This window comes from Hippoglossus hippoglossus, chromosome 23 (assembly GCF_009819705.1).
Source record: "Hippoglossus hippoglossus isolate fHipHip1 chromosome 23, fHipHip1.pri, whole genome shotgun sequence".
Lineage (NCBI taxonomy): Eukaryota > Metazoa > Chordata > Actinopteri > Pleuronectiformes > Pleuronectidae > Hippoglossus > Hippoglossus hippoglossus.
The window spans coordinates 17,888,623-17,911,598 of record NC_047173.1 but is presented as its reverse complement, the minus strand read 5'-3'; the positions used below and the strand labels follow the sequence as shown (position 1 = coordinate 17,911,598).

Sequence of the window (22,976 nt, the reverse complement as noted above, 5' to 3'; positions counted from 1 at the left end):
ACTTTACCACAAATATAACGATATATATATATACAATAAACATACAGTATAAATATTATACCATTACTATTAATATAACGATATATATACAATAAATATACAGTATATATATATTATAAAATTACCATAAATATAAAGTATAAATATTATAACATTACCACAAATATAACGATATACATACAATAAATATACAGTATATATTATACCATTACCATTAATATAATGTATAAATACTGTAACATTATATTATTATGCATCACAATACATGCATGTTTATTATCCTTCTGTTCTTATGCAAACTTTGATTTGATAGTAGATCAGAGCACAGTCACTACATATCTATTATCATTATTTGACTTTATAATTGAACCATCATTTATTATATGTTATGGATAATAATGTTGTTCTCGTGCCCTATAAGGGAGTTCCATTTTAAATTCTACTCACTTTTATCTGGAAACTTCTTGAAGCTAAAGCTTGAAAATCTAGACACAAATAAAGCACATGATCATAAGTGTTATGATTACACTGATCATATCTATATCTATATATTGTTAGTGTTTATTGTGATGACCGTGTTATATGGGTGACGGTCTCTTCCGGGTCAGCTCGCCGGAAGCGACCAGGCGGACACGCCGCACCGCCGCTGCTGACTCTCCTGATGATGAACCGGAGCAGAGACACGTGATGAGTTAAGTTTTCATGAAGGTGAGATTATGATGAATTGTTTTTAATCTGAGTTTAATCTGAGTTTATTGTGAGGATCAGATCCCAGTGACCCAGCGGCAGCTCCAACCCGAGCTCCGACCAAACCTGGAGAACCGCCCGGAGACAGCACCGCACTGTCCCCGGCTCCCGCGCCCTGTCAGCGGGACGCTCCCGGAGCGGCCCCCGGTGCTGCCCGCCGGTTCCCCGGGGCAGGATCCCTCCGGCAGCCCGGCTCCGCGGCTAACTAGCCGGCTAACCGAAGCTAGCCCGAGTTAGCCGCTCTCAGCCACTCAGTATGGGAGTGAAGTTGTTAGCATGTAGCATCGCAGTGTGACTTTTCACAGGAGTGGCCCGGACTCCTTGAAGCTGTTACCCACAAACAGAGAGGCTCGTGCGGCTTGTGGTTTCCTCACTTGACCCCTGGAGCTCCGGGGTTGGGCCGTTAGCTGCAGACACAGACCTGTGAGTGTGTTGACAGGGGGTTGCATCATGTGGCTCCATCTTCTCTAACACCAGTACACACAGCGGTACACACACCAGTACACACCAGTACACACACACCAGTACAACACACCAGTACACACACCAGTACACACCAGTCACAGACCTGTGAGGTGTTGGCAGGGGGTTGCATCATGTGGCTCCATCTTCTCTAACACCAGTACACAGTGGTACACACACCAGTACACAGCGGTACACACACCAGTACACACACCAGTACACACACCAGTACACACCAGTCACAGACCTGTGAGGTGTTGACAGGGGGTTGCATCATGTGGCTCCATCTTCTCTAACACCAGTACACAGTGGTACACACACCAGTACACACCAGTACACACCAGTACACACACCAGTACACACAGCAGTACACACAGCAGTACACACAGCAGTACACACCAGTACACACCAGTACACACCAGTCACAGACCTGTGAGGTGTTGACAGGGGGTTGCATCATGTGGCTCCATCTTCTCTAACACCAGTACACACCAATACACACTGTACACAGCAGTACACAGAAGTACACAGAAGTACACACCAGTACACAGAAGTACACACCAACAAAACCAGATTTCACCCTCCGATCATTAAATTACTGTAACTTGATTATAATTTTTACAGTATATTATTAATTTACATCTGTGAATTTGATATCTTACATCCTGTCACACTGAGCTGTTCTGTTCACCTTGTTTACACCAAGTTGTGTTTAAACTGTATCTGTACTTATGTTTCTCCTGCTGTTTCCTTTGCTGCTGTAACACACGTCGTCATGTGGAGGAACTAGTTGATCACTTTATTGATTATTAGATTACACATTTTGTTTACGTCTTAAATCCTCTTGTTTCGTCATCGGTCAAAAGTCCAAAGATTTTCAGTTTACTGTGAAAAGAGAAGAAACCTAGTTATTAATAAACTGATGGTTTCAACTCTCGTCCATAAACAATTCATCAGATTAATCAATAAATTATTTATAAAGTAAAATGAAACTTTAGTCGTAGACACTGATAAATGTCTGTGAATAACTCCTCTCGACGGACTGATAAATATGTGCAGTCTAACCCTGTGACTCCAGCTCTGTGATGTCACCCCCCCCCCCCCCCCCCCGTACGTGTCACTGATCATGTAAAGTGTGAATAATGACTCGTGGTGTTTGCTCTGATCAGATGAGAGGAACCTGCCTGAGCGCAGCACAGACGTCTGAACCTGCCCTGGAGGAAAGTTAACCCACCAATGGCCTGTCTGTCTGTCGCTGCAGTCATGGACGAGCAGGCCCTGCTGGGGCTCAACCCCAACGCCGACGCCCGCTACAGGCAGAGGGTGAGACGCTCGCACCGCCACACGGACGGTCCCTCGTGTGCTTAGTGAAAACAGCTAAAGAGAAAAGCTCTTTCTACTATGTTGTATAAAGTAGAACCATCGCCTCGGTCTGATTACAGTCAGTGTTGTGTAGTTATGTTCACACGTGTGTGTGTGTGTGCGTGTGTGTGTGTGCGTGTGCGGTGCTGCTCCTCCAGGCGATGGCGTACTTCGAGCAGCTGAAGGAGTCTCAGGACGCCTGGGAGGTTTGTGCTGAGGCGCTCGCTAAAGGAATTTACAAGTGAGTTCACGAGGTTTTAATAAATCCCATCACTGCTCATGATCGTCCACGTTCATGAAGTCTGACGTTTGGCTTCACATTTGTCTGTTTGTGATTTCAGTGACGATCACGTGAAATTCTTCTGCTTCCAAGTTTTGGAACATCAGATCAAGTTCAGGTAACAAAGACGTTTCTGTTTGATTTGACTCGAGCTGTCTTCAGACCTGCACTGAGCTCCTCACATCCTCCAGAGTTTCTCTGTCAGCCTCCAGTAAAAACTTGAACTGGAGTTCAAGCCTTGTTTGAACTCCAGAGAAGCAACCCAGTTGCACTTGACTCTCTCCGGAGTCTGTGAACATGTGGAGTGAACGAACATGTGACCCGTTGTGTTTCAGACACGCTGGTCTGAGCGTCGTCCAGCAGCAGATGATCGAGAGACTCTGATGAAGTGGCTCCAGTGTCAGGTACAGTCACTCCTCAGGTTTCACTTCTGAGAAACACCGGCGTCCTAAATATCGTCTGAAAATAAAGATTGGATGACATGACGGCTTCTGTTTCTCCTGTCGTCTCATTGGCTGCAGCTGATGAACGCTCAGCCGGAGAAACCCTTCATCAGGAACAAGGCGGCGCAGGTGTTCGCCCTCACCTTCGTGATGGAGTACCCGACGCTGTGGCCCAAGTACTTCTTCGACGTCCTGTCTCTGGTGGGTCTCAACCCGAACGGCGTGGATGTCTACCTCAGGACGCTGATGGCCATCGACGCTGAGGTGGTCGACAGAGACATCCTGCACTCGGCCGAGGTGCAGTGACCCTCTCGCTCTCTTTAAGTTTAACTTTTACATCATAGAAGACGAGGGACAGTCGTTCAGAATGTCAGTTATGTGTAGTTTTATCAACAAACTCTTGATGAGTTGTAATTCTCTCGTTGCTCTGGTCGTGTCTTTCCTCCTCAGGAGACTCGGAGGAACATGTTAATCAAAGACGCCATGCGGGAGCAGTGCATCCCGAGCCTGGTGGAGTCCTGGTTCCAGATCCTGCAGACGTATCAGCGCTCTCACCCGGAGCTCACCTGTCAGTGTCTGGAGGTGGTCGGCGCCTTCGTGTCCTGGATCGACCTCAACCTCATCGCCAACGACCGGTGAGTCACCAGGGGGCGACTGGGAGCCGAGCTGACGGTGGATGGACATATTCGGAGCCTTCTGTCATCCACGTCCTTCACTCTTCATGTTCTCATGTTCTCAGGTTTGTGAACCTGCTGCTGAGTCAGATGTCGGTGGACGAGCTCAGAGAGGAGGCCTGCGACTGCCTGTTTGAAATCGTCAACAAAGGAATGGACCCAGTGGATAAAACCAAACTGGTGGAGTCTCTGTGCCAAGTGCTGCAGTCGGCAGGATTCTTCAACGTGGAGCAGGTCCGACTTTAACCTTCTGTGATGACCTCGTTTCTCAGGATGTTCTTTAGAATTGAAAGGTGTCATCTGCGTCAGTCGACAGTTTATTAGGAACAGTCTAATAAAACTGAAATCCTCAGAAACTAATAAAATCTTAGAGGAGGAGGATTCATTGTAGGAATGTTTAATGTCTTTTGCCACATCTCATAGACACATGGATGCTTATTCAAACTTAAACATGAAAACATATAAAAAGAAACTGTACTGTTGTGTTGGAAATGGCAAACTGAGCCAGTATCAGAAATGTTTTTCTCCCTAATATCAGCGTTGGTGTTTGTTTCTCACCGTGAGGTCACAAGGTCACGAGCTCTTCCTGCTTCTCTCACAATGTTTTATTTTCTATTTCCTGTTTTCAGGAGGAAGACGTCGACTTCCTGGCCAAGTTCTCTCGGCTGGTGAACGGGATGGGTCAGAGTCTGGTGCTCAGCTGGACCAAGCTCGCCAAGTCGGGCAACGTGAAGGAGGCCGCCGAGACGCTGCAGGCGGTGGAGGCCAAAGTGCCGCTGCTGCTGCAGCTGCTGGTGCACGAGGACGACGACATCTCGGCCAACATCGTCGGCTTCTGCTACGAATACCTGCACGTCCTCAAGCAGGTGCCGAGGAATCGTTCTCTTACATTTAGAACTTTGACATAATCAGAAATAATCTTTAATTCTCCCAGTTGGAAATATTAAAAGATGTGATTTGTTTTGTAGCTTCCTCAGTTGACGGATCAGCAGAAAACAAGCATCGAGGTGAGTCTCTGATGAGAAATGATCCAGACAAATTAATTTGAACTTGTTAGAGATGGAGATTAAAACATGGCTGCTGTTTCTCCACAGGCCGTCATGCTCGCCATCATGAAGAAACTGACGTACGATGACGAGTACAACTTTGAAAACGAGGTGAGTCTCGTGCTGCGGCTCTGCCTGTTGCGCTCTGAGGACGTAGAGACGACGTCACAGCTCCGGGTTTGTCTTTCAGGGCGAGGACGAGGCGATGTTCGTGGAGTACAGGAAGCAGCTGAAGATGCTGTTGGATCGTTTGGCTCAAGTTTCCCCTGAGCTGCTGCTGGAGGCCATTCGCCGAGTCTTCACCAACACCATGCAGTAAGAACACGAGAGTAGAGAGTCCGAACCAGAGGGAAAAGAGTCAAACTTTTCTGAAACTGCATCAAACTATAAAAAAAGACTTGTGCGTGCCAGGCGTAACCATAGCAACTAAAGCGTGTGTGGGTTCAGCCTGGGTCTGTTGGTTTTCATCACAGAGGTTTTATCTCTTTGTGTTTTTCAGGAACTGGCAGACGACTGTGTTCATGGAGGTGGAGGTCGCCATCAGGCTGCTGTACATGCTCGGCGAGGCCCTGCCGGCGTCTCACGGCGCTCATTTCTCCGGGGAGACGGTGAAGACGAGTGCTCTGCAGGACATGATGAGGACGGTCAGTTACGTGACTCCAGCGTTGCATCTGTTTAACTCCTCGCGTTTTTTCCCCTCCGCTCACGTGTCGTGCGTTTGAATCCTCAGCTGGTGTCGTGTGGCGTCAGCAGCTACCAGCACAGCTCCGTGTCGCTGGAGTTCTTCGAAACCGTCGTCCGATACGACAAATTCTTCCTCGTGGAGCCGCAGCACATTCCCAATGTCCTGGTGAGAAACGGAAACCTGAAGTTTTCTTTGCAGCTGAGTTATTTAAATCAAATGTAGATGTGTCGATTTCTAAAGACGTGTTAACTCCCGTGTTGTGTTCACTGTCAGATGGCGTTTCTGGACCAAAGAGGACTGAGACACAACAGCCCGAAGGTTCGGAGCAGAGTCGCCTACCTCTTCTCCAGATTCGTCAAAACGCTGCAGTGAGTCCAGCTTCAGTGTTTTGATCAGATACACACACACACACACACACACACACACACACACACACACACACACACACACACACACACACACACACACACACACACACACACACACACACACACACACACCTGACGTCAGTGATTTATTTATTCACGTTTGACGTCTCTCTGCCGACAGTAAACACATGAACGGCTTCATCGAGGACATTCTGACCAGGATCCAGGATCTGCTGGAGCTCGCTCCTCCTGTAAGTTTCAACACGTGATCGGTCACATGTCGTTTTACCCTCAAACACCCGGGATCATGCCACACGTTTTCAAACACACATTTAAAATGAGAAAATCAGTGATGTGTCTTCATCGTCTTCTCCCTCCTCTGTCCAGGAGAACGGTTTCCTGGCGCTGCTGACCAGTGACGACCAGCTCTTCATGTTCGAGACGGCGGGGATTCTGATCGTGAACGGAGAGAGTCCCGCTGAGAGGAAACAGGCTCTGATGAGGAGTCTGCTGGCGCCGCTGATGGACGCTTTCCACCTGCTGCTCGCCAAACTGTTGCAGGAGACGGAGGACGAGAGACAGGCCGCCCTCGCCGACTGTCTCAGCCACGCTGTCGGATTCGCCAGGTGAGCGTCGGACAGCCGCGTCTCCTTGACACCGAGCAGCTGACCTCGTCACTCATCTTCTTCCTGTCTCTCTGTTCGCAGTCGGACCAGTAAGGCGTTCAGCAACAAGCAGACGGTGAAGCACTGCGGCTGCACCGAGGTCTACAGGGACTGTCTGCAGACCTTCCTGCCTGCACTGAGCTGTCCTGTCCAGCGGGGGGCGCTGCGCAGCTCGGTCCGCTCCTTCCTGCACCGGATGATCATCTGCATGGAGGAGGAGGTGCTGCCGTTCGTCCCCGCCGCCTCCGAGCACATGCTGAAGGACTGCGAGGCCAAAGACCTGCAGGAGTTCATCCCGCTCATCAGCCAGATCACCGCCAAGTTCAAGGTAGGCGGGAAAAGATCAGCGAAGAACGAGGACGCTGAAGAAGCTGAAGAGGATTCAAATTTACAACAGATTTCATGTCGTTATCAAGCATCACCAGGTTTAACGGCCTTTTCTCCCGTTGCCATGGCAGCGGCAGGTGTCCCCCTTCCTGCAGCAGGTCTTCATGCCGCTGGTCCTCGCCATCTTCGAGGTTCTGGCTCGGCCGGCGGAGGACAACGACCAGGCGGCCGCTCTGGAGAAGCAGATGCTGCGAAGGAGCTACTTCACCTTCATCCAGACCATCACAGGCAGCGGCATGAACGAGGTGATGGCCAACCAGGGTGAGTCTGGCTAACGGTTTCCACTCGTCTCCACTCTTTGTGCTAAGCTAAGCTAACAGTGACCTTCCACTGTGTCTCCAGGAGCTGAAAACATCGAGCGAGTGGTGTTCACCATCATCCAGGGGGCGGTGGACTTCCCCGACCCCATCGCGCAGAAGACCTGCTTCATCGTCCTCTCCAAGCTGGTGGAGCTGTGGGGTGAGAACATCTGGACAAACTGTTTTAATAACCAATGGTTCCTCACTTCCTGTGTCGTCCTGACGATGTTGTGCTGGCCTCTGCAGGAGGTAAAGACGGGATGGTGGGATTCCCCGACTTCATCTACAAACACATCGTCCCTGCTTGTTTCCTGGCTCCTCTCAAGCCGACCTTCGACCTCTCCGACGCTCAGACCGTCCTGGTGAGTCTCTGCACCGGAGGTCAGACTGGAACACTTTGACATGTGGACACTTTCCCCTGAAACCTTCTTGTTTGTTTGCCAGACTCTGTCGGAATGTGCCGTCACGCTGAAGATGATTCATCTCAAACGGGTGAAAACAGATTCTGTGTTTTTGTTTTGAACAGTTGAACTTGTGGAGGAGTTTGTTCTCACTGGTCCGTTGTTTTCTCTCAGGGGCCCGAGTTCATCCAGTTCTTACAGCAGGAGTACCTGCCCTCGCTGCAGGTGGCGCCAGAGATTTCACAGGTGAGACATGGCACTGCACCTCAAACGCTTTGAAATACTGGGGGAAAGGTGCATTGTGGGAAATGTAGTTGTTTGTAAAGTAGCGTTTCAGACAGTCAGTGATGAAGATCACGATGAAGAAGATTCAGACCCAGACGATGTTCCTGCCGACTCCCCAGGTTCATCTGTACTTTTTATTTCAACAGGAGCTTTGTCAAGTTCTTCAGCAGCCGGACGTCAAAGTCCTGAAGAACTACATTAAGGTACGAGTTGTTTTTAGATCGTGTGATCGTGTCGTTTGAGTCGTGACTCAGCGGATGTTTCTCGTTGCAGGCGTTCTTTCAGCGAGCGAAGCTGTAGGAAATGAAACTGGAAGTTCACTGGGACTAAAGGACTCTCCACAGGAAGTGGGCGGACACGCTGCTTTACAATAAAACTAAAAATGGAACTTAGCATAGGAGCTGCTTTTGCACTTAAGAAGTAAATGCATAACGAAGCCCAGTCCGTCTGAGTCGGGGGAAACGGACAGAAGGTCAGTGGACGGATCAACGTCCTCCAGCTCCCGAGAGAGACGAGCTGTCCACGTGGACTCGAGACGTGGAGGACGCTCAGAGAACTTTGTGGAAAACGTGGAGTTTGTGTGGAAAAGGACTTTTAGACGTGAAACCCGGGTCTGAGGGGGAGGACGTCTCGTGGAGAAAGTTTTGAAAAGATCCCGAAATCTTTGTTCTAGTGGAACCTTCACAGTAGAAAACACATTTCAACACAATTTGAGTTATTTTTCGTTTGCTGCCACAGAACGGATAAAAAAAAGGGCAGAGTCGCATCATTTATTAAAAATGTGGCATTGATGATTTAGTTTAACGTGCTGAGGGCCGGTTGGTTTTTAGTTTGAAGTGAAACGTTTGAGCTCGACGTGCGTCCGCCTTCACCGACTTCTTTTTCCTTCATTTAAAAACAATCCTTTCCGTTCTGTCTCTTACGTTAATCACATGATCGGAAGCTACGTCAGTCGTGAGTTTACGATTACATTTCCTGGAATTCTGACAAAATACTTTTGGCTGTTTTCATTTCAAACTGAACTTAAACGGAGGAACAAAGTGTAAATAAGAGAATACGATGTGGAAAATGTAAATAAAGTTCCTAGCTTTAGTTATTTTTTTTAAATCTTCACTCACATCTGGAAACTAAACGTTGAAGCTCGTTCTGCCAGAAAATGGAAAGAAATTAAAAGTTAAGAATGATTTAAAAAAACATCAAATGCCAATAAAAAAAAATCCATAAAGTATTTCACAAATATTCTGACATGTTTTTTACCTTGAATGAAAATCTCACAATTCAATGTTTGAGACATGAATTAGATTCTCAAAGGGAAATTTACTACTTTTATAATTTTCATTCAGTAAATCTTTTATTTCGAATCTCAAAATGTCGACTCGTTAAAATTGAAGCAGACTTAGTAAAAAATATATACGGTTATTCAGAAAGTATTAATTGACTTATTTCCCGACTAAATGTCTAAACTAAACTAGTTTTTTTCCTTTTCTTGGCAGAAACGAGCTGCTCTAGAAACAGAAACTCGTTTGTAGGCGTCGCTCGTGCACGGCTGCTCTAGAAACAGGAAACTGCTCTAGAAACAGGAAACTGCTCGTGCACGGAAGCAGTTCAGTGAATCTATATCGAAGCTTTCGATTGATTATGCAAAACGCTTTTTTGCAGAGAAACTGAAGCAGCACGAAACCGATCCGACGATGAGATTCAGATTCAATGTAACGACGACTCTGTACAGAAACGGCTTTTTTATCAATATCTGTTATAGAAAATACACACACCGTTTCCACCATTAACATTTTGTCGTGTTTAGTTCGTTTCTTGTAGTTTAGTTTATTTTCCTTCAGCTTTAGTTAAAAAAAGATATTTTTTCAGAAAAGTTCAGAGAAAGAATTGATTTAAATTAAATGTGGTTTTCCAGACGTTCAATATGTGGCAACGTTGACGAGAAAATAAAATCTCACCTAAATAACTGAATAGTTTTGAATGGTTCATATATTCGTGTTTAATACACAGATTCAGCTCATGTCTAATCTGGACAAAAGAAAAGGGACATTTTATTTTATGAAACTGAAAAGTCATTTTGCTAAAAGTCCGTGTGAATCTACAAAGTGTTGATTTGATGCTGAGTTTGACAGAATCTTTAAGTTTATATAATTTACTTTTAAGAAAAATCCTCTTGGGATAAAATACTTTGTTTTTCCTAAAATTAAAACCAAACTAGAGACGACAGCACGTTCGGATGTTTCAGGAAATAACGTTAAGTTAAAGTGTAAAGTTGTGACATCGTATGTTTCATTGTGAAAAGCTGAAGTTTTTATGGTAAAGAACCGAGTCGACATGTTCTGATGATCTGACACCCGGTGAAGCTGCAGGTTTAAAACCTACTGGATCAGTTCCCTGAACAAAACTCTTAAACATTAGAACCTTTAACTTCACATGTTGAACTTTTCATTCTGTGATGACACTTCTGTAGAGAAACAGCGACACGTGGTGGTTTGTCGTTATCTGCAACAAAGTTCCCTCACTTCACCACCAGGTGTCGCCACACTAAACCAGGACGTCACCATAGTTTAAATAAACACTTAAAACAATCATGTTCAGTTGAAGTTTATCGATGAATTTGTTTTTGTTTCCAGCTGAACGAGCGAACGTTTGCTCGTATGTCAGAAAATTCGCCAAATGAATAATTTGATGGTTGATGCTGAAATGTTGAATTTTTCTGTTCGAACCAATAAAGTGTTTATTCATCTGAAACATGTTTGTTCTTTGATCTGCAACAGAAACTGTTTCATTCAGTTTTCAGCGATCGTCTTTATTGGATCACAGATTCAGCAAAAATCAGAAAAATATGTTCATTCTGTTTCACAAATTAAATTCATTTTCTTCTCAAAAGAAAAACAAAAGTGCTTTTATCTTCTTCTGTACATTTCATGTCTCTTAGTGTTAAATTGTCTCTGAGCTTCAACCTTTGATCACAGCGATCGGTCGCAGCTTGATGGCCTTCTTACTGATCCCAGCGTCGTGACACGTGTTCACCACGTCCGTCACGTTCTTGTACGACTCAGGAGCCTGGAGGGGAAAAGACAAAAACAATATTTGAAAAGCTTAAGAGGCATGAAACCAATTCAGCACTTTATATATGAAAACTACAATATAATTAATACACATTTACAAGAAAATTAATATACAACTTAAAACATTAAATATGATAAAGAAACAATACGTTTTTACATGACAATGAATTTTGTCTTTATTCAGAAGATTTTTCTCACCTCCTCCATGACCAGTTTGGGTGAAGCCACTCGGATGGCGATGCCCTTGTCGGCGAGCTTGTCCAGGACGTCCTGGAAGTCCAGGTTCCTGCGGGACTTCGCCCGAGAGAGAGCGCGACCCTGAACCGATACAAGTGAGACAGAAAGTTCACGTAATGAAACGTCCGGAGACAAACGTTTTACACGACTTTAACACGAGGACGTGTAGAATAAAACATCGATCATCTGATGAGACGATGGCGGGATCGGACTCTTACCGCTCCGTGACAGGTGGTACCGAACGTCTCCGTCATCCCCTTTTCCGTCCCCGTCAGGACGTAGCTGCAGGTTCCCATCGTCCCTCCGATCAGCACCGGCTGACCTGTGAGCTGAACCAATCAGAGGAGGAGAAAGTCAGCGGCGGCACGGTGGACAGCGGAGTCGTACCGAGGCGGCGGTGCGTACCTGGTAGTCGACGGGGATGAGCGGGTGGTGCGGAGGAAATGCTCTGGTGGACCCTTTGCGGTGAACAAGCAGCGTTTTCTGTCTCCCGTCCACCATGTGCTCCTCCACCTTGGCGATGTTGTGAGAGACGTCGTAGATGACGTGCATGTCCAGGTCGTCCGGCGTCGTGCTGAAGACTTCAGAGAACGCCTGAGAGGAAGACCACAAGAACACACATCATCCTTCTAGCAGTTCCATCCATCCTCTCCTCCGATGCAGTGATGAAGACTACCTGTCTGGTGAGGAAGGTCATGGACGAGCGGTTGACCCAGGCGTAGTTTCCCGCCGCAGCCATGCCCTTCAGGTAGTCCTGACCTTCCTGTGACATGATGCGAGCGCACGCCAGCTGTCGGTCATTCACCACGATCTTATCCCTCTTCATCGCCTTCTCCATGGCAACCAGAGCATCTGACATCAGGCAGAAGAAAAACCAGAGAACATCAGTTTTAATTCCACAAGTTAAAAGATTAATTGATTTTTTAAATGGTTTCAAATGAATCTGCTAATGAGCAACTGATTGGTTAACGATTGCAGTTCCTACCTGTGGCCACCTGGTGTCCGAGGCCTCTGCTGCCGCTGTGGATCATCACACACACCTGGCCTTTGTGGTCGATGCCCATCTTCTTGGCGGCGTAGTCGTCGTAGATCTCGTCCACCACCTGGATCTCACAGTAGTGGTTTCCTGCTCCGAGAGTTCCCAGCTGCACGACACAGAAACACAGTCAGATCGACCTGTCTTCTGTGTACTGACCAGCAGGGGGCGACTCCACTGGTACTTTCTATAGAAGACTCTACTTGTCGTACTCAGTAAACAGTTTCCTCGGGAGTTCATGTCTCAATCTCTAGTTTCAGCTCATTTAGTAACTTCTGATGGGATACCTGGGGGAGGCCTCTCTTCTTGGCCTTCGACGACACCTTGTTGGGGTCGGCCTGCAGCATCCGGCCGTACTCCTCACAGTGCTCCTTGTCCTCGGCCCAGGCGTAGCCCTCCCTCAGAGACCAGTCCACCCCCATCTCCAGGGCCTCCTCCAGGTCCCTGAGACCCACAGGGGACAGGGGACACGGGTGACACGGGTAAACAGGTAAACAGGTGACACGGGTAAACAGGTGTCACGGGTAAACAGGTAAACAGGTAAACAGGTGTCACGGGTAAACAGGTAAACAGGTGTCACGGGTAAACAGGTGACACGGGTAAACAGGTGACACGGGTAAACAGGAAGTTCCTGCTCTGATCTAGGTTCAGCGTGGGCGGATCTTTCCGTACTTGGCGCTCATGGGGATGACGCCCTTGGATCCGACTCCGACCGGGATGTGGTTGAACAGACTCTGAGCGAGCTGCTCCTTCACGGGCTGCACGTCATGCTCGTCCAGGTTCGTCCTCAGGAGACGGACGCCGCAGTTTATGTCGAAGCCGACGCCACCTGCAGGAAAAAAAATAAAATGGTTTGGTGCAATTCAAGATTATTTCCATTAACCATTTAATGTTCCAACAGATTATTGATCACTAAACGTTCTCTAGATTTCAAAGTCAAGACCAGGAGCTAAACGAGGCTAAAGGCTCTGGAGCATCACGGACCTGGAGACACCACAGCATCAGGGTTGTTCATGTCGAAGGCCGCCATGTTTCCGATCGCAAACCCGTACCCGGAGTGGACGTCTGGGAGCCCGATGGACCTCTGAGGGGAAATAAAGACAAATCTAAACCTTCAACTGTCTCACCCTTAACTCTAAGGTTTCTTCTACGCATCACAGTTACTCACGTGTATGATCCCGGGCAGCGCCGCCACGTTCCCAATTTGCTTCATGGCAGGAAGGAAGCCGCCGAAGCCTGAGAGGAAGAAGAAGATAGACGATTAATAGAGACAGAGACAGAGAGAGCGAGAGAGAGAGCGAGAGAGAGACAGAGACAGACAGAGAGACAGAGAGACAGAGAGAGCGAGAGAGAGACAGAGAGAGAGAGAGAGAGAGAGAGAGAGAGAGACAGACAGAGAGACAGAGAGAGCGAGAGAGAGACAGAGAGAGAGAGCGAGAGAGAGAGAGAGACAGAGAGACAGAGAGAGAGACAGACAGAGAGACAGACAGAGAGAGACAGAGAGAGAGAAGGTGGCGAGCTGACCTCCTCCTCGACAGGCGTTACGAAGCTCCTCAAACATCAGCTTCTCCAGAGGATCGTTGACGTAGAAGATCCCTTCCACCTGAGAACAAGAGGTTCATTCAGCTTCAGGCTCATTCACTGATCTGTGATCAGTTCCTCTTGCTGTTCAGATATAAACGAAGCTGCTACTGAAGCAGTTTCCTTTACAGGTAAACATCTGTCTCATTACATTATTGTCTCAAGATTTTATATCATATTATTTTACTGTATTTTGTTGCAGAACAAGTTGTATTGTTTTTATGTCGTTTATATGAAACTCGTTGTTTTTGTTCAACATGGCAGCTTCTCTTATAAAGAGATCATTATTTATGATCTATAAAAACATGATCAAATCTTGAATTGATTATAAAGTAATAATCTGAAAGCTTTTTAAAGATCCACTTCTGTTCTCGTACTGAACTCCATTAGAAAATAAAGGTATTCTCCAGTGAAACACTGTTTTCATCACTACTACAGGTCATGATTTATTATATTTCATATATTTATAATCTGCGGGATCTTCCCCTGAATTCGTCTCGTGTTTCTTCACTGACAGTTTCCTGTCTGAGCTTCAGCAGCAGATTTAAACTCGTCACCGATCTTCTGAGTAGTGACAGAGCGTTAGCCGACATGTGCTAACGAAGCTAACCTCCTAGCTTGTCTCTCCCTCACCTGCATGTTGGGCACGAAGCCTTTTTTGATCCTCCAGCAGTTACTGGACAGTTTGTCCAGGAACTGCAGCTCATCGTTGTAGCTTCGGCTCATTTCGGACGCATAAACTTCCGGCTGTTACGGTTTAAACGACGCGTTTCTGCGCAGAAACTGAAGCTACGAGCTAACACAGGGCTACGGAAGCCTGTGAACGGTCTGACTCAAAAAACGCGATTTATAATCAAATAACGTGACGCATGATTATTAATGTAAAATGAAACAAAATGGCGACTGAGAGTATTTTAAGAATAAAACTACAAAAGTCAAAGTGCAGCTGAATTTAAATTGGACGTGTTCTCTCTTGCTCGCCGTAGTTGTAGTCAAGTGACACTTCGACATGTTCGAGGAAGACAGCGACAAAAACCCGGAAGTTTGGTGACTCGCCTCCAAAACAAAAGCATGATTTAGACTTGAAATTAATGCAAATTCTTATTGTTCGTTCATTGAAACTTTATGAAGTCGAACAGTTCCTTAGTGTGACTCTGGTCATGTTGGAGTCGTGCCAGTGGTGGTCGCAGGGTGGCGCTGTAGGAGGCTGTTATGTTATTAGGACTGATGGATGATGCAGGTGAACATGTGACCAACAAACATCTGTTACGTTCAGGTTTAAACACTAAGATTATTTTACAGTTTAAAGATTCAAAATGAAGCAAATGATGGAAACTGTTGTTTAGTTGTTGTGTGTTTAAAAGACAAAACGTTACCAAGAGATTTAAGTGTTGAATAAGAATTAAGAGTATTTCATGTTTTTGAAAAAAGATTGAAAATTTAGCAGAGATTATGGACATTTTTGTAATCTTTGTATTTGTATAATTTCAATCCAGTTATATAGAAATTAAACATGTTTAATTGTCCTGGTTATATGTTAAACAATAGAAATGACTAAGAGATGTTCTAATGTCTCACAGGAACTGTTTAGTTTGTAAATGTATTCTTTGTATTTTATCTGAACAAAGCTGGAAAACTAACACGTTTTTTAATATAAGTTTCCTGTAAATATTGAGATACATTTTATAGTTTTAAATAAAGAATCAAATAAAGCAGCTGATGGAAATGTCCAGCTGTTCTTTGGGATTTTATATTTTATTCTGAAGATCTAACCCGGAAGTGTAGTGTTAGTGTGCGCTGTGTTCGCCGCTGGTTTCCGGTCTGAGTCCGTTTGATGTTTACAGTGAAATTGAACAGAAAAGTCTGAAAATCATCGGATTTCTTCACTTCTGTTCGTCACGTGAGTGGTTTGAGTGGCTCGTGGGGCTCGTGGGAGTCTCTGCGTGAGTCTCTGCGTGAGTCTCTGCGTGCTTCTGGTCTCGGACGAGCTGTTTTCACCGTTAAACACAAACAGTTCGTTCGCATCTTGAGAAACGAAAACGAAACATTTCACTTCTTCTAAAACTACGAACCTTTAATTCCAGGTTTCGTCTTTATTCCCTGAATCTGCCTCTGAATAATAATAATAATAATAATAATAATAATTCATTCTATTTCGCGTTGTTTGACTCGTGTGTTGATTTTCTTCTGAGTTGAATCTTCATATTAACTTTAATTAACGGGAAATTAAAGTGTTCTGCATCAAATGTTTAAGATCATTTATCATTTTAGTTATAAAACTCAGTTGTTTGAAGCTGAAGTTCTTTCAGAGAGAAAATGACTCAACAAAAAAACTAAAAATGGTGAATTCCTGATGCGATTTGGTTCAAATGAGCTTTTAATTAAATTCAGGTTCAGTTGAAAACGATGATTGTTCTGAAACTCGTTGTTTTCATTACACTAAAGAATTTGCTGAGAAAATACTGAAATATTCACAGATTGGTCTGTTTTAGAAATTTTTGTTTTTTTAAACCAAACATTGTAAAAATAAAAGTTTTCATCCTGTTAAAAAAACCATGAAATAATATTCAGCTGGTGCTTTGATGTCTCAGTGGGTCCTTTGATGTGTTAGACTGTTGCAAAGGTGAAAGATTTAGATCTGAAAAGAAACAAGTGTTTGACCTGCACAGATCATTAGTCTGTAGTGACAGACAGCACCACCTACTGCCAAAAGGAGGTAAGCCTCGTTTTACAACTTTAATTCGACATTAAACTTTCACCGTGTGTTTTACACTTGATGACGTGGACCGTTATGCGTGATTAGTGGGCGTGGTCCAGCGCCGCGTGACGGACGCAGGAAGTGAGGTGTTTATCCTTCCCGCACAAAACGCACACAACACGGAGCCGATTGGCCTGGTCCCCGATCGCATGGTGATGGATCGCACTCCATCACCAGATTTCATGAAATCTTTCATTTGCTGAAAATAAAAACATGATTCAGTTCTTTTAAATCAGATAAAAGGTAAAAGGCCGAAAGTATCTGGACACGTTCAGCAGCCGCCTGGTGACGACTCTGTGTTGTGACGTGTTTGGTGACGTGTGGTCGTTTGTCCTCCTCAGTATGAAGCTGCGGATCCGGGTCAACAGACAGACGAGCCGGGTGGAGCTTCTGGGAGAAGAACCGACGGTGAAGGAGCTCAGGGATCACGTCAGGGACACGGTGCTGACGTCTCATGGACTCAGGTGGGACGTCAACATGTCAAGTGTCTCAAAGGGAAATGATCCTTATTGTGTTGTTTCTCGACTGAGTGTGTTGTGTTTCTGTCTCAGTCCAGACACGGAGTTCAGTTTGTCTCTGAACAGCTCAGAGCTTCTGTCAGACACGGGTCAGACTCTGTCGTCCTGCGGCATCGTCTCTGGAGATCTGATCTGCGTCGTTCTACCCGAGTCTGTGGCCGCTGCCGCCTCGCTCCGCTCCACCAGCTCCACCAGCTCCACCCGCCCCACCTACACAACCAGCTCCACCAGCTCCACCTACACAACCAGCTCCACCTACACAACCAGCTCCACCAGGTCCACCTACACAACCAGCAGCCGAGCAGAGAGCCTGATGGAGGCCACCACCTCGAGTCAGGTGAGTGTTCGGTCTGAGGTGGAAACGTGTTTCTGATTTAGAATGACAATAATCACGTTCATGTTGGATCGAACTTTTAGAAACTGTTAGTTGATTAAATCTGCATTATGATCTATACAGCAGCCAGCCACCAGGGGGCGATCCAGATGTCTCTGCAGCTCATTGTTAAATGTTTGATCCTGATGGTTGTGTTTGATATTAAAGTCCAGCAGCAGCTGTGCAGCACTGACCGAGGCCCCTGAGGACCTGGCCCCTGAGGACCTGGCCCCTGAGGACCTGGACCCTGAAGCTCCGGCCCCCAGCTGGGAGCCGATGCTGTGCAGCGAGGCCGAGGAGGGGGAGGCTCCTCTGTCTCTGGAGCTGCTCCACCACAGCGCCTGCATCACCAGCCCCAGCGACGCCGTCATGGTGGCAGGAAACCTCCTGATGCTGGAGACCGGGTTCGTCCCTCAGGTGAGTCCATGCTCTCTGTCTCCCCCTGGAGGTTAAACTCTCAGCTTCATGTTTTAAACTGGTTCATGAACTGATTCACTCGAATGAATGAACTTTAAAAAGTTCCAGAGTGAATCACATGATTCAGACTGAATGTTTTTATGTTTCATTTTTCTGTTTGTGACTCAGAAGTCGTCTGTGATGAATCCAGATGTTGTTACTGAAGCGTTTCCTTGTTTCTCTCCGTGTTGAGGCGTCCGAGGTGAAGCCCGGGGAGATGCCCGGCGGCTGGAGGTCGACCGGCGGACTCTTCAAACTTCCATACACACACCCTCTGTGTGAAAACAGCCTGGCTGTGGTGGTGGGCGTGGTCATGGGCCCTGTGCTCGTCATCAACGGTGAGTTGGAACTCGACTCGAGGAGTTAAACTCAGATCGGTTCCTTTACTTCACTTTATAAAGCTGAGACGTGTTTCTTCTTCTTCTCTTTCAGCCACTCTGAAGCTCAACGACTCGGTCGACACGATTCGCAAACTGTGTCTGAATCCGAGCAGCTACGTGACCGACGAGTGGCCAGGTAGAGCTCTGATTGGTCCATTTGACTCCTCCCACCGGAGCGCCGGGGGGGAGCTCAGCATTAACCTGTCTGTCGTTGTGTTTCAGGAGAGAGCGCCGCGGCAGCGTTCAAGAACCTGAGCAAACTGTCCCGACTGTTCAAAGACCAGCTGGCGTACCCGCTGATCGCCGCCGCCAGAGAAGGTAGAGACGACCTCAGCAGATTCTCACATTCCTCAGTTTATCGTACACAACATTTTGGTTTTTAGATCTTCAGGCGCGTTAATGAAAGCATCAGTTCACGAGCAGGAGAGAAATCAAAAGCTTCTGTAACTAAGCAACCAACTGTAGTTCCTCTTTACACCACATGACCAGTGGATGGTCACGTGACCACGGAGGTGACGTCAGAATCACATTATTGACTTTATCGTGATCCTGTTCCCAGCGATGGCGCTGCCGGTGGCGTTCGGTCTGGCGGCTCTGCCTCCGGAGCTGCTGCTGCGAGTCCTGCGGCTGCTGGACGTCCGCTCGGTGGTGAGACTGTCGTCCGTCTGCCGACACTTCAACGTGGTCACGTGTGACTCGACCCTCTGGAGGCACCTGTACCGCCGGGAGTTCCCCGGGGAGCTCTCCGGGAGAGAGTCCAGCAGAACCTCGGACTGGAGAGAGGTGACAAACATTCTGAATAATCTGATCATATGATCTTTGTTTTCACTTTAAACCCAAACGTCTTCATTGTTTGATTAATGTATTGTGTTTTCATTTATTATATGATTATGGCCTTTAATCTTTTAATTATTATTAACTTCATAACTGTTAGATTTTGGGTGAACCACTGAGTTTGTACATTTATTGATAAATATATATATAAATAACAATTAACTTAACCAAGGAATAAATGTAAAAACATTTAATATCAACCTTTTTCTTCCAAACTGTGGAATCTTCAGATTTAACGTTTGATTTTCATGTTTTTATGTTTTTCTGCAGCTTTATAAAAAGGTCCATCAGAACCGTGAACAGAGACGCGCCGCTCGCCGCCGCATCCTCCCCCCCAACCACCGGAACCCCCGAGACATCTACAGGTTTGTGCCCCTCCCCCTCACGCCTCCGCTGCCCGGCATCATCGGAGGAGACTATGACCAGAGACCCAACCTGCCCCACGGCCTCCTGCCCCGCCCCCGCTTCGACCCCCTGTTCCCCCACCGACACCAGGACCGAGCCCTGAGAGGTCGACCAATGGGAGGGCGATCTGCGGACGTCCGGCGAGGATTCATCTGATTATTGAGACTCTGAAAGAGACGAGTGTTTGTTTCCTGAAACACTAGATATGAATATTATTAATAAAGTATGACGACGTGTTCAGGGTCTGAGGAAAAAAGACTGTTTCAGTTTGTGGTGATTTTATTAGAAAATCTGCTGGTTTTTTATTAAACAAATAAAAAGTGAATTTATTTTTCAGATCTGATTTAATCAGAGTTCAGCAGATCGACTTCTTTAAATGTGAATATCTACTTATAATAATTATATATAATATGAATCTTTGGTTGAATCAACATAGAATCTTCTTTTGAGAAAATAGGAAATATATAACTACAATGTAATAAATTTAATTATATTAACTTCTATTCTTGTTCTATTAACTCATTTTTTATATGAATCTCAGATGTGTTGATTTTATTTTTGATGAATCTTCATAAACTTTTAGTTTTTGTCACAAACTTGAAGCTGTACAAATATTTCTGACACAATGACGTCATCTTTTGTCTCAGACAAAGGGTGGACTCGTTAAAGGACCCGGGTTTCACCGGCGGCACAGCCTCGTCCGGGCGGGCGGGGTTTAGTCGGTTAAACCAAATCAAACACTAACTTCTTTCCTGCGGGGTCACGTGACGGAGTCTGGACCAATGAAAACAGGAGAATTTTAGGTTAAATTCGTTTTATTAATATTTCACTTTGTTATATTTCCTCGTACTGACCGTGTCTCCGCCCTCCTCCAGCCGGGCGGGGACTCCTGCTCGCTCCTGCCGCTTGTTGGTTACGCCTACCGGGGTGCGTTTGATTTGTGACCCGCTGAGAACCGGAGGATCCAGATTAAGAAGAACATGAGAATTTAACCGGATAAATTATGAATTTATTTTAATGATGATATCTGAACCAGAGTTAAAGTAAAAAACATGAATGTTTAAAAAGGTTTGAGTCACTTTTGAGTCAGATATTTACAATTGAAGAAATCAAATGAAATTCAAATGTTGATAAATTGTCAGATTTATCATTTTATTGACAAATTGAATTCTGGGTTTGGTTTTATTCAGAGTTATGAGCTGATATAAATTCAATAAGTTCAATAAGTTCAATAAGTTTGAACTCTTTGACTAAATCATCTCATAAGTTTTCATTAAAATATAAAGAGAGTGAATTATGTGATTCGAACAAAGTGTTTATACAATAAATAAATAAATGTAATAAAAGTCCCACCACCGATGCTCTGTCTCTTTAAGAGCCTCGTGTTGATACCGGAAGTGTGAGGACCGCCCCCCCCTCTGTCAGCACCGCCCGCCCGGGCTGCCCCGACCTGTCCTCCCCGACCTGTCCGCTCCGTCCTGCGGCTCCTCAGCAGAGACTCAGCCCGAGTCCCGGATCTGACCCGGGACCGCAGCAGGAACCAGGCGGGGGCCGTGAACCGGGGCCGTGAACCGGGGCCGTCGGTGGTGACACCGGACTGTCATGATCCCGGTGCGGAGATGGCGTCTTTCCCCGGTTTGTGTAAGGCCGTCGGGCCCGTGGAGGAGGACGGAGACAGGGACGGAGACAGGGACGGAGACAGGGACGAGAGGGACGAGAGGGACCAGGGGGACGGAGACAGGGAAGGGTCCCTGCAGCAGATGCTGAAGGACATCACCGACGAGAGGAACCGACTGAACATCCGCCAGGAGGTCAGCGGACTGGGTGAGCAGAACCGGACTGGAGGGGCCAGAGAGAGAGAGGGGGGGGGCATAGAGGGGCCAGAGAGAGAGAGAGGGACCATAGAGGGGCCAGAGAGAGAGAGAGAGAGAGAGAGAGAGAGACCATAGAGGGGCCAGAGAGAGAGAGAGAGAGAGAGAGAGAGACCATAGAGGGGCCAGAGAGAGAGAGAGAGGGGGGGGGGGGCATAGAGGGGCCAGAGAGAGAGAGAGAGAGAGAGAGAGAGACCATAGAGGGGCCAGAGAGAGAGAGAGAGAGAGAGAGAGAGACCATAGAGGGGCCAGAGAGAGAGAGAGAGAGAGAGAGAGAGAGAGAGAGAGAGAGAGAGACCATAGAGGGGCCAGAGAGAGAGAGAGAGAGAGAGAGAGAGAGAGAGAGAGAGACCATAGAGGGGCCAGAGAGAGAGAGAGAGAGGGGGGGGGGGGGCATAGAGGGGCCAGAGAGAGAGAGAGAGAGAGAGAGAGAGAGAGAGAGAGAGAGAGAGAGAGACCATAGAGGGGCCAGAGAGAGAGAGAGAGAGAGAGAGAGAGAGAGAGAGAGAGAGAGAGACCATAGAGGGGCCAGAGAGAGAGAGAGAGAGAGAGAGAGAGAGAGAGAGAGAGAGAGAGAGAGAGAGAGACCATAGAGGGGCCAGAGAGAGAGAGAGAGAGAGAGAGAGAGAGAGAGAGAGAGAGAGACCATAGAGGGGCCAGAGAGAGAGAGAGAGAGGGGGGGGGGGGGGGCATAGAGGGGCCAGAGAGAGAGAGAGAGAGAGAGAGAGAGAGAGAGAGAGAGAGAGACCATAGAGGGGCCAGAGAGAGAGAGAGAGAGAGAGAGAGAGAGAGAGAGAGAGAGAGACCATAGAGGGGCCAGAGAGAGAGAGAGAGAGAGAGAGAGAGAGAGAGAGAGAGAGAGAGGGGGGGGGGGGGCATAGAGGGGCCAGAGAGAGAGAGAGGGACCATAGAGGGGCCAGAGAGAGAGAGAGAGAGAGAGAGAGAGAGAGAGAGAGAGAGAGAGAGAGAGACCATAGAGGGGCCAGAGAGAGAGAGAGAGAGAGAGAGAGAGAGAGAGAGAGAGAGAGAGAGAGAGAGAGACCATAGAGGGGCCAGAGAGAGAGAGAGAGAGAGAGAGAGAGAGAGAGAGAGAGAGAGGGGGGGGGGGGCATAGAGGGGCCAGAGAGAGAGAGAGGGACCATAGAGGGGCCAGAGAGAGAGAGAGAGAGAGAGAGAGAGAGAGAGAGACCATAGAGGGGCCAGAGAGAGAGAGAGAGAGAGAGAGAGACCATAGAGGGGCCAGAGAGAGAGAGAGAGAGAGAGAGAGAGAGAGAGACCATAGAGGGGCCAGAGAGAGAGAGAGACCATAGAGGGGCCAGAGAGAGAGAGAGAGAGAGAGAGAGAGAGAGAGAGAG

At 46.9% G+C, this 22,976-nt stretch overlaps 5 protein-coding genes across 5 annotated transcripts in view; 3 read left to right on the top strand and 2 right to left on the bottom strand.

Moving 5' to 3' along the window:
- Nucleotides 1-596: 596 nt before the first annotated feature.
- Nucleotides 597-9,298, top strand: xpot (exportin, tRNA (nuclear export receptor for tRNAs)). The gene is given in 26 exon segments (XM_034578618.1): nt 597-708; nt 2,379-2,532; nt 2,730-2,812; nt 2,913-2,969; nt 3,187-3,218; nt 3,221-3,255; nt 3,373-3,591; nt 3,745-3,929; nt 4,034-4,202; nt 4,598-4,834; nt 4,937-4,975; nt 5,063-5,125; nt 5,205-5,329; nt 5,514-5,658; nt 5,745-5,864; nt 5,973-6,067; nt 6,249-6,318; nt 6,455-6,693; nt 6,775-7,060; nt 7,191-7,380; nt 7,462-7,578; nt 7,665-7,780; nt 7,863-7,910; nt 7,994-8,065; nt 8,251-8,307; nt 8,378-9,298. Coding segments are annotated over 25 exon segments (2,913 nt in total). The 5' UTR covers nt 597-708; nt 2,379-2,445; the 3' UTR covers nt 8,405-9,298.
- Nucleotides 9,299-10,897: 1,599 nt separating this feature from the next.
- rtcb (RNA 2',3'-cyclic phosphate and 5'-OH ligase) lies at nt 10,898-15,005 on the bottom strand. The gene is made up of 12 exons (XM_034578625.1): nt 14,660-15,005; nt 13,970-14,048; nt 13,614-13,681; nt 13,430-13,529; nt 13,118-13,274; nt 12,733-12,889; nt 12,395-12,554; nt 12,086-12,261; nt 11,815-12,003; nt 11,628-11,738; nt 11,371-11,490; nt 10,898-11,167 (listed from the first exon to the last, which is right to left on the bottom strand). The coding sequence occupies exons 1-12, from the start codon at nt 14,750-14,752 to the stop codon at nt 11,060-11,062; spliced, it is 1,518 nt and encodes a 505-aa protein (XP_034434516.1). The 5' UTR covers nt 14,753-15,005; the 3' UTR covers nt 10,898-11,059.
- Nucleotides 15,006-15,806: 801 nt separating this feature from the next.
- On the top strand, nt 15,807-20,075 carry fbxo7 (F-box protein 7). Its single transcript, XM_034578626.1, has 9 exons — nt 15,807-15,926; nt 17,126-17,248; nt 17,336-17,639; nt 17,844-18,092; nt 18,325-18,469; nt 18,564-18,647; nt 18,734-18,829; nt 19,071-19,294; nt 19,616-20,075. Exons 2-9 carry the CDS (start codon nt 17,127-17,129, stop codon nt 19,904-19,906), a joined length of 1,515 nt encoding a protein of 504 aa, XP_034434517.1. The 5' UTR covers nt 15,807-15,926; nt 17,126; the 3' UTR covers nt 19,907-20,075.
- The window catches only part of nup50 (nucleoporin 50), a 24,346-nt gene continuing 19,613 nt past the window's right edge, over nt 18,244-22,976 (bottom strand). Inside the window, exon 8 of the mRNA XM_034578629.1 lies at nt 18,244-18,255. The gene's annotated coding sequence lies outside the window, so the exon portion shown is untranslated. The remainder of the gene's footprint in view (nt 18,256-22,976) is intronic.
- The window catches only part of kiaa0930 (KIAA0930 ortholog), a 12,092-nt gene continuing 10,269 nt past the window's right edge, over nt 21,154-22,976 (top strand). Inside the window, exon 1 of the mRNA XM_034578633.1 lies at nt 21,154-21,574. Within this exon, the coding sequence (XP_034434524.1) occupies nt 21,370-21,574 (205 nt within the window). The 5' untranslated portion in view covers nt 21,154-21,369. The remainder of the gene's footprint in view (nt 21,575-22,976) is intronic.